General features: G+C 53.4%; 1 protein-coding gene across 1 annotated transcript in view; it reads right to left on the bottom strand.

Moving 5' to 3' along the window:
* ZNF683 (zinc finger protein 683) overlaps positions 1 to 1,711 on the bottom strand; it is a 10,938-nt gene extending 9,227 nt beyond the window's left edge. Inside the window, exon 1 of the mRNA XM_024203616.1 lies at positions 1,541 to 1,711. Within this exon, the coding sequence (XP_024059384.1) occupies positions 1,541 to 1,711 (171 nt within the window). The remainder of the gene's footprint in view (positions 1 to 1,540) is intronic.
* Positions 1,712 to 10,743: the final 9,032 nt, after the last annotated feature.

Raw genomic sequence — 10,743 nt, 5'->3', positions numbered from 1 at the left:
ACCCCTCCCACCCGGGACAGCCTGCCACAGCAGGAAAACCCCAGCCTGACCCAGCTGCTGGGAATGTCCCTGCTCCCTCGCTTTCACTTCCTCTGCTCTCTGCCTTTCCCAGCTCCTCGGAACCCTTCACTGCCCCCTTGACTCACGCCGTTCCTCCTCTGCATTTCCTTCCTTCCCAGCAGCAGCCCCCAGCCCCTCCACACACCCACACACCCCCCCCCCCCCCGAGAGCAGCCACCCGGCCCATGTTCCCACCAGCACACTTGTCAGGAGATGCCCCTCCCCACCCCAACCCCCTACTCTGCCTGTCCCTAGCTCCAGGCGTGGCCTACGCCCTGGGCTGGCGCTAGGCACCTGGAAATCTGCCCCCTCCGACTCCCTGGGAATGGCAGCAGGGTCTAGTGCTCACACCCCGGGCGCGGGGGATGCACTCAGCTCCCCCCTCCCCCCCGGTTGATAGCTGCCAGGGCCCCCACATGCCCCTGGGCCTTTGTGGGGACAGAGAAAGACAAGGTGGCAAGTTCTCAGGGCACTTCCTGGGTGCAGGCAGAGGGTTAACACTGAGGGCCCGGGAGAGTCAGAGTCAGGGAGCCTGTGAGACATAACCAGGCTGCCCACCGCCATGGCATGCCACCCCACCACCACATGGGCACACTGCCAGCGGCGACAGGGCCTAGGGGTCTGAGCACGGGCTGAGGCCAGGCAGGGCTCACTTTCGGAAGGGAATGAGCCCCCCGCACACACACCACCATCTGGGCACCTGCCCCTAGAAGGCCAGGCTGCAGGGAGGAGAGGGCTGGGAGGGAGGGGAAGGTTAATGCCTTGGTGGCTGCGTCTCGCTCTCCTGCTTTGATGGGAGGAAGCTGAGCCCAGAGGCTGTCACTTGGTGAATACCACAGGCAGATACAGCCCTCGCGGGGCCTGCCTGGGAGCTTCCTCCCTTGCACTCACACCCAGGAGGCTCAGGCGCCTTCGGCTCTCACCGCACCCGCCCAGCCCCTGCTGCTTTCATCTCTCCCCACAGGAAGCAGAGAGACGGGAGCCGGCCCGTCTGTGTGCAGGCCTGCTGGTGTGCCCCCGCTGATGGTGTGCGATAGGCATGCATGGCAGCTTGCAAGGGATGAGCATGTTCGAGCCTGCCGACGACTGTGGTCTGTCGGTGTTACGTGTGCACACAGGTATGTGCGTGCGTGTGAGCATGAGCACGGGTGTGGATGCATGTGAGCATGCACACGCTTGTGTCTGCACGTTAGCAAGTGCAGGGGTGTGCGCGTGTTAGTATGTTCACAGGCATGCGTATGAGCACGAGCAGGTGTGTGTGCACAGTCGCATGTTCACTAGCAGGTCCATGTGTAGGTTCACAATGTGTGTGTACGTATGTGAGAATGTGCACAAGTGTCTTGCAAGTGTGCAGTTTATCTGCCTAGAGGAATGGTGAGGGGGCACAAAGGATACCTCAGAGCCCCTCTTCTTGTCCCATTGCCTCTTGCCTGGGCCGGGGCTCCCAGGAACAGCCAAACCCTTGGTGCCTGCGACTCACCTTGTGGCTGCTGTTGCACTGGAAGGCCAAGTTTCGGGGTAAGGAGGCTTGTGCGCGAGGGACGTCGGGGCGCGTGAGCATTTCGCACGGCTGGTCCTTCACGATGTAGGTGCATCGTTCCTGGAAATCCGCCTCCCGCCATTGCAGCATGGCACGGAGCTCCCCTCGCATCGCCGCTCGCTCGCTTCCCTCTCAGTCTGGCCACAGCATGGGGGAGCCTGGCACAAGGAGGACAAGAGCAAACTGCTCACTCACAGTACCAGGGGCTGGGGCCACGCAGTCACTGGCCGGGGGGGGGGGGGGGGGGATGTCACTGTCCCTGGGGGCTCGGATCAGTCTCATCAGGACGCTAGACAGGGGGCTCACACGTCACACCCTACATCCGGACCCGAATGCAAAGAGCCGGAATCTCCGGGTTTAAATCAGGAGTAACTCCCCTGACAGCAAAGGAGTTACACTGGTGTAAATCTAGTGGAGGTCAGATCAGAATCAAGTTCTCCAGCCGAATTACACACTTGGTGTTTCTCTCTCTTGCCCTTGCCCCGCCCTGCAATTAACCAGCCTCACCTGCGAGTGACTCAGTCATCTCCAAGGAACCAAGCTCAGGGATCCCCAGGGACCACACTGGGGTCGGAGATGGAGAATCTGGGCTATGCAGCATCCTCACCCACTGCTAAATTAACCGGGGTGGGTCCCTGTGGCTCAGCTCAAGCGTGGTCGCTTAATAGCAGATGCACCCGAAGGGAACCAGCTCAGTGATCTGTGGTAACATGGGATGGATTTTTTCCACCTCTAACATCCCTGCCCCTAAGGCACTCTACACCCCTGTGCGTTTGCTTCTTTTTAGATCTTCCCCTTCACTCCTAGGGCCCATGGTCACTGGGATCTCTGGCCAGGGGCTCGTTAGCGCCAGCTAGGGGTGGTCTGCGGTAGTGGCTGGAACGTAAAGCAGATCTGCCCAGGAAGGGCAGTTTGTGCTGTGCAGCAGGAAGAAAACACAAAAGGCCTGATCCCACTCTGAGCGGGCAGCCTTTTTCCGGCCACTCTGCGCTCATTTTGCCCCGGGGGAATGACTGCAGAGGCCACACGGCAATGGAGAATCTGCAACCTGCAGTGCCAGAACTTGGGCACAGTCCGTCATCCATCCCTCTCTCTAGCCCGTGTCCATCCCTGTAGACAAATTCACTTGGACCGATGCTTTTGTCCCCTGCACCCTTACAAGTATTGGCTTAAAAAGGCTGCAAAGGACACTTGAAAGTACCCCAATGCCAGCGGGTCGCTGACCCCCCATGACATCTCACAGCTGACGGCCTGCATGGCTAACGCACACCATGACATGCAGACGCCGGGCAGGAGCATTAGCCCCCGGGACTAGGGGGGGTCTGAAAACAGACGCTATGGCTGCAATGGATGGAAAGTGCTTGTGGGAACAGAATGCAGGCAGGGAGCACCAATGACAATGTCACCGCCGACGGGCGCAGAACCCGTCCCGGGGCCAGCATGACACAGCTGCCATCTCTGCCTTTCCAGCTGTCCAGCTTACACCAAGCGCGCGGATCATCGTCAGCTCTGCACTGGGCAAATAAGATTTTTTTTTTTCAAAAACGGGAGGGGGGCCAGAGGAGTGGAGTCTCCGCCAGAACAGAAGGGGGGGGAGTATTTGCTCATAAAAATGAACTTCTCAGATCCATCCGTCCAGTCAGGGCAGGACTGGTCCATACAGTGAACATTTTCTTCTGCTGTATCCAGTCGGGTTATAATTGTCTGCAGCTCTGGGGCTTTCCCCCTTCCCTTGGGTGGCTATTCCACCCTCTGTCGGGAAGTCCTGTCTGACAGTCCACCTCAGTTCTCCTAGTTACACCCCCTTGTTCTCCGGGCTCAGATCCGAGACGGTGATTGTCTCTCATGCTCATGCACACGGAAGGGCCAGATTTAGGCACCAAAATAAGGCCCATTGACGCTGGGCTCTTCTGAAAATCCGGCCCAGGCATCAGTGTTGAGAACTTGGACCTAGCTCTGAGCTTTCCAGGAAATCTGTCCTCTTGCCAGGCTTTTGAAATAACCACGGGGGAGGGACGGGGGAGGATAGAACTGATTTTGTTATTTTGGAGTGAGTTTGGGAGCGTCTCACGTCAATTCAGGCAATGCCAAGTGACCAACTGCATTAGACTAGGTCAACTTGAGCCCCTTCTAGGCCAAAATCAGTGGGTCCAGACTTGCTATACCAAGCTAAGTGGAGTACTCAGGAAAAGGGGCAGATGGGGAAAATTCCTAAGGAAAATTGCTCCGAAATAGCCAGATCAGGGTCTTTGGGGCAAGCCCATCATATCTAACAGATCCTAGGGCTGCCAAAGTCAATTGATTGTAACAGGGAGCAGAATTGAGCCTTTAGCTCCTTTAATCTTTCCAGATAAATTAACCCTTCCGCCCCCTTTGTCATTTTTGTGTCTCTTCTCTGAAGCCGATTCATTTTACCTGCCTTTTCCCAGTCCCGACGTGCCCAGAGCCGGAGGTGGAATCCCAGCTGTGCTCTCTTACAATGATCCCAAATCTTTGTCCCCTGCAGGATCCCAGGACATTGGGGAGCGTGGATGGGGCTAGCTGGGTCTCCTTTCACGTGGCCATCCTTGATGCACATACAGCTTTGCTAGCCTGACACTGACTTCCCTGCCAGTGCCTGCGTCTCCCTGGGAACCCTCCACGCTGGCTGGCACGTGACGGAGTCCCGTCGAAGGAAGGCGGTGCAGTAGCCGGTTGGCAGGCCTCAACAACTGAATCTCATAGAGGAGAGCGGGGCGGGGGGTGGAACGGGCACTAGAGGGCTGCAGCCAAAGACAGATGGGCAGCAAGAGCCCCCAGGAAATGCCGCCGAAAGTCAGGTTTAATTCATTTCTAGGACCTGCCTGTCGCCAGCCTCGAGGCAGAGTCACAATCAAATCGACAACAGGATTCGTCTCTCAAACCGACGTGGACTCACAGCCCAGAGTGCCCCCGTCCCTCCCCCAGCAAACAGCCCCTTCCCAATCAGCCTCGCTAGGAGCACGCTCTGAAGCAACAGAGCGCCTCTGTCAGACCGAGAGGCCGGCCCAGCCAAGGGCGCTCCTCCGAGCATCTCCCGGCCCTGCATGCCAAGGACTGTCAGATCCACAGATCCCAGCAGGAAGGCAGAGATGGGAACCCAGGACCTCAATCCTCCTGCTCACTTGGCTGGGATGCCTGACTGCAGAGCTGGCTCCAAGTCTCGGTCCCAGGCTGGAAAGTGGCACTTACCTGGGATCACCTCCTCCTCCACCCAGCACAGCTGCGGGCAGCCCTCGCCGGCCCTGCCATGCCCCCCAGCCTCCCGCCTCAGAGGTTCTGCCCCATCTCTTCTGGCCCCGGCTGGTGTGCTCTGCTCTCAGGTCCCCAGCATTGGGGTGAGCCGCTCCTGCAGCAGGATCACAGGCAGCAGCCCTCATTCTGACAACCTGTTTGTGGAACACGAGCTCTCCCGGGGGCATCACGTGTCGGGGATTACAGGGGATTAGCCAATGGCATGCAGGGAGATGGCCCCTCTTTCACCCCTGCCAGAAAAAGAGAGTCCAGATGGAGGATTTGGTAGCCCTCCTGTTAGGATGCAAAAAGTACCAGGAGGAGTCCCAAAAGGGGGGGGGGGGCGCAAGTGGCCTCGACGCCTGCATGAACTGGTTTAGTGGGTGGGGGCAGCACAGGGAGGGGATCAGGAGAGATCCGTGCTGGGGGGCACCTGGCCTGCTTTGTGGGGTCTCAGATTTGGCCTTTCCCATCAATGAACTGGCTCCAAGCTGGGAAAGATGCAAGGCTTTTCCCAGGGCCGTAGTTACACCCACGGGGGGGAGTTTGTGGGTGTGAGGGAGGTCTTCACGATTCCCCATTATCACAGCAAAAGAGACTCTACCTGGCCGGATCTCCCTCTAGATACAACACAACGGGGTCTCATGCAGCTGCCAAGGGGAAATGCTGGGGTTTATTAGGTTTCCTTGGTTTGACTGATTGATTGATTGATTTAATTAACCATCACTTTTAATGATCTAGGCTTGGTTCTGCAGCGAAATTTTCCAAAGTGCAGCCCAGCAATATGACAGTACTCAGCAGGCATGCACCTCCATGGCAAGCGGAGTGCAGAGATCCGGGTACCCCAGCCTGTGTGAGCCCCACCGCAGTTCAGCTGCTCAGATCCAGACCTGGGCTACCCCTGTCTACATACAGCTCCAGAACCGTCTGAGTGCAGAGATCCAGGTAACCCAGTAGGCAAGCACCTCCATGACAATGTGACCACAGAGATCTAGACCGGGGGTATTCCAGTAGGCAAGCACCTCCACAGAAAGCAGCAAACAGCGATCCAGAACGGGAGCACGGACGTGTACAAAGAAATTCCATTGATTTGTTTGGCAGGCAGTTTCCTGTCACAGATCTTCCCGCAACCACAAACAGGCAGCCCACCCCCGGCGCTCACCCACTAAGGAGAGCAGGTCACTCACACTCCTGCAAACAGCCTTTGTAACAACTATAGACCATCGCTGTTCTGTGCATGCGAGAGAGAGAGAGAGAGACCTCACCCCAGGATTTCAGCAAACCGCCAGCGACCCCACTCCTTTGATGTGGCAAACACCAGAAAACTGCGCAGCACCAGAGTCATTCAGAGCCTTTCTGTTGTTTGACGTCGCTAGGGTATTGCATTTGTTTTCGTGCATTTCACAAACACTACAAATATGGGCCAGGCTTTGGTGGGTGTAACTTACACCGTGTAAATCAACAGAGTAACTTCTGTGCTGCTTTACGCACACCAGGGCTCTGGTCCTGTGTGGGGTGCAGGAGCAACCGCGGTTTGGAAGCTCAAAGGAAGTGCAATTCTAGTCTTTGCCAGCAGGAGTCACTGCAGGGACTAGGACAAGTGCACGGGCCAGAGGGCAGGTCGCAGCTAGTGCAAACCCAGCCTCTCCCAGCAGGGGTCACTGAAGGGTAGTGTGTTAGGAGCACAAGCCATGAGGAAGCGTCCGGCTATTTGCAATGCATAGATGAGCCCTGGTATAATGCAAAGTACATGGCAGAATTTCATTCAATGGCCTTTTGTTCCTCGTGGCCGGTGAACAAGGGCTGGAGCGTGCAAAGGGCTGAGGACCTCACCGTCCTGGGGAAGGCTGGGATGGGACCCTGGGAGTCTTTCCTCTTCTCCTCCAGCGCCTCCAGTGACAAGTAGCAGGGAGCTGGGAAGTTTGCCTTCTATGGGGAGATTAGAGACGCTAAATGGGTGTTGCTCTGGTAGAAGACGGCCGAGGATACCCACATGATCGCAGCCCACGTGTATCTGAAGGGTCTAAATGTCGAGGAAGGAGAGGAGTCCACCAGGGCCAGCATCCAAGGAGGTGCATCCGAGGGGTCTCAATCCAAATGGACTCCAGTGAAGTCGGTGGGAGTCGTGGGTGCTCAGCACCTCTTCAGATCAAGCCACTGGTGCCTAATTGAAGCACCCACCTTTGAACAGGTTGGCAGAGGTGTCTCCTCCCAGTTCCCCCACCCCACCAACAGCTGCTGCTACAGAACAGGAAACTCACTCCGCCATGGGGCAGTCGCTGAAGTTCAGAGCATCACTTTGAAAGAACAGTTTCCTCTGAGCTGCCAGCTGTAGCAAGAGGCCTCAGAAGCTGTGACGTCCGTTAGAGCTCTTTGGAGCTGGTTGGTTTGTCAGCTCTGCTCCTATTTGGGCTTGGTTCCTCCTGGGTCAGGAAGGTGGAGAGTCTCACCTGTGATACCACGGGCAAAGGGAACCAGTCCCAGGTGAGGCCAAGGGGCAGGATCACATGCCCTGATGTTCATGCCATACAGAGCTACATTACAGCTGTGCCAGTGGAGCTCGGAAGATGGAAAATGCATTAGGAAAACTGGGCCACAGACGGATGTGAGCCCAGAGTTCCTGCACAGTGGCTGTGACAGTGAATAAAAGCAACGCTGGACTGCTTCCATCTAAGCATCCCAAAGCACTTTATCTAGTTGGTTAAGCTTCATGTCAACACTGCAAGCTAGGAAAGGGTCGTTAGAGCCATTTCACTGATGGGTCAACTGAGGCACAGAGAGGTGACGTGACATATCTAAGGCCACATAGTGAGCCGTTGGGACACTGTGGTGATGAGGGGCAAATAAATGCTCTCTTAGATATATAGATTGGATTAGACTGGATCCAGGAATAGAGTCCAGGAATCCTTGTAATTCCCCAAACCCAGAAATTCCTTCAGCCTTGCAAACAGTGAGGGTTCAGATTCATGGGAACTACAATGTTTTCTGAATTTTTCTATACATTTGGCTAATAATTTTTGGACAAAATGACTTGGAATGGCCCTTCATTGAAGGTGGTGACGGATGTTTTCTCGTGTCCCTCGATCTGCCCAATGCCGGGCGTCATGACACTCAAAACATGGGTAGAGGTTGGCATTGACTGGTGCAAGCAGCGCTTTGGGACGGCAGGAACAGGAAAGCGTTTACAGAATCGCCATTGTCGGAAAACTAGAGACAATGCAGCAATGCTGCGTCCTAGAAGGTGAAGGAGACAAAACCAGGGTGACAGAGAATATGTTTGTCAGAGACATCTGGACTGGACAGGGCTACTTCACAAAAGTGAAAGGAAACTCTAGGACCTGGTAAAATTATCCCTCCTCTTCCAAACGCCCCTGGGCCTAGGGAGGGGGTGAGCATGGGTCCATGTGGGGTATTTGATGAACAGAGAGTAAGCGACTTCCTAAAGATCACATAGAGAGCGTACAGCAAACCGGGAGCAGAACCCTGGTCTTGCAGGCAGCAGAGCTGATGTTATCTACTCACGCACAGTATGAAAGCACCAGGGCCGTGCACAGAATTCTTAATGGCCATTGAAGCCTGGTGAGTTGGCTGCAGAATATGGGGTCTAGGCTTGAGTTGGAGCTGAATTTGCCGTGACAGGTGAGCACATCTTTACAACATGAAGGCCTGGTCTACACTAGAAAGTGTTTGCCAGTATAGTTATACTGATACCATTATACTGACAAATCCTCCTAGTGGAGACACAGCTTATCCTGGCAAAAGCAACTCTTTTGGTGAAATTGTGTCTACACAGGGGCTTTTGCCAGTATAAAAAAATCACCCCCCTAACTGACATCACTGGACCAGTAAGTGTTTTAATGTAGGACCTAGCCTGGGAGCGAAGGCAGGTTGTGCTCAATACGTATCTGTGGTTGCGTTAGGTCCCGATCCTGCAACAAGTTCTTCTGCACCCACGTAGAGCCCCACTGAAGTCAATCAGGGGGTCTGCCTGCATGGGATTCAGCACAGGATTAGGGCCGTAGCTATGCAGGGAATGTGCGTATTATATCAAGCGTGCACGGGATGATCCAGGTGGGAGCCGTTCTTAACTCAGCCAGGACCACTCCCTCCCTTTAATCTGGTGAACCCTCGATGCTATTAATTACAAATGTTTTAAATTGTGTCTTCATTCACCTCCACGCCCACCAAAAATAGAAGATGTTGGGGGGAAAATTGAAAAACTTAAGAAATTCCAAAACCAAAAGCTTTGTTTCAAAATCCAGGCCAGGTTGCCAAGTGACAGCAACGTCATTACCAATCCCGTCGGTGCACATTTACAAAATCCAAGCGTTTAAAGGGAAAGGAAATGAATAGTCAGGGGCATAAGAAATCTTCCTCCGCCCATGTAACAAACAAAACAAATATAAACTAATGCATATTGCATCACAACCCATGAGTTTCAACTCTGGTCCAGCATAAATACATCTCTTTCACAAGTAATCCCAAACTATAACACATCACACAAAACATTTCTGAAAACGAAACGTCAAAGCGACATCCCAATACGGATACATTAACGATACATATTGATCAGCCCCAGATGCAAGCCCACAAATATCCAAAATGGATAATGTTCTATACTTTCCTATTAACCTATGTTCATACCATGAGTGCACTTAAGAAGCTCATTCTGGGTGTAACTATATTCTCAGTTCCAGCAATATTCCCTGTGCTGAACATGGGGAACACAGATAGAAATGGTAACATCTCTAGAACTGGAATGAACATGTTTAAGAGCATCTATTGGATAACTATAGTCTCGAGAACCATCAATTTTATGGAATTGACCAAAACATTCTCCTGTCAGCTAATACACTTATGAGTTGACAATATTTCCCATATAACAGTATCTTGTAAAAGAAAACACTTATTTACTGAACTCTAGATAACAAGAATAATACTTATAAAACCCACAAACAATTCACAGATCAGAGATAAGGCTGTTGTATTGCAATGAAATACGCATGTCTTTATACGTGATAAAATTATCATAGAATCATAGAATATCAGGGTTGGAAGGGACCTCAGGAGGTCATCTAGTCCAACCCCCTGCTCAAAGCAGGACCAATTCCCAACTAAATCATCCCAGCCAGGGCTTGATCGTGTTTTCAGCTGTTCTGAGGCAAGAGTTAAGATTTATGATGTCCTTAGCTGTTTGTTTCCTTGCTTTGAAGAACTTGAGTTTTTAAGTGATATGCTGGGAAATCACGCGGGTGTCTCTTAGCAACCTTCGCTGGTTTCTAGGAGAAAGGTATTTAGGCTTCGTGTAGAGATGGGTCTGAACGAACAGCCAGAGGGATTCAAACTTCGAGACAGCTCCGATCCAGGACTGAATTTTGCACCTGGTTCTTCTTTTTTTTTTTTAACTGGCCAGTTCAAAAACCTGGATCTGCGCAGCCCCTGGGCTTTGGGAAAGTTCTGATCCAGATCTGAACTTTGCATCCCTAACAATCAATGCCCAAGGTGAGCGGTTTGGACAAGAGGCAGGTAACAGCACCAGGAGAGGAGGCTTTCAACAGGGGATTTGGCAAGGGAGACAGAGGCAGAGAGTGAAGGAAGGAAAGCAAAGGCGGCAGAGAAAAGAGCAAGAGAGACCCCAGGAGAAGAGCATTGCCTACCTGGCCTGGGCAGCTGCTCCTTAACCCTGATTCCAGAGGATGACAGAAGGAGAGAGCGCCCCAGCCTCTGGGGAGTCTCTTTAATGTTATGATTCAGCGGCTGGGCTTGAAGTGAGTTCATTGACAGGAAGCGTCTCTCGTTCAGGGGCTCTTGCTAAATTTGGAGAGGCGAGTCAAAGCAACCTCTGCATCAGCTGCACCACAAGGGAGGAGGAGGTGACAGCTGGGTTCTCT

The sequence above is a fragment of the Terrapene carolina genome, unplaced genomic scaffold, assembly GCF_002925995.2.
Source record: "Terrapene carolina triunguis isolate 2854851 unplaced genomic scaffold, T_m_triunguis-2.0 Scaffold236, whole genome shotgun sequence".
Taxonomy (NCBI): Eukaryota; Metazoa; Chordata; order Testudines; family Emydidae; genus Terrapene; species Terrapene triunguis.
The sequence above is the reverse complement of the archived record's forward strand: the minus strand, read 5'-3'. Positions and strand labels throughout refer to the sequence as shown.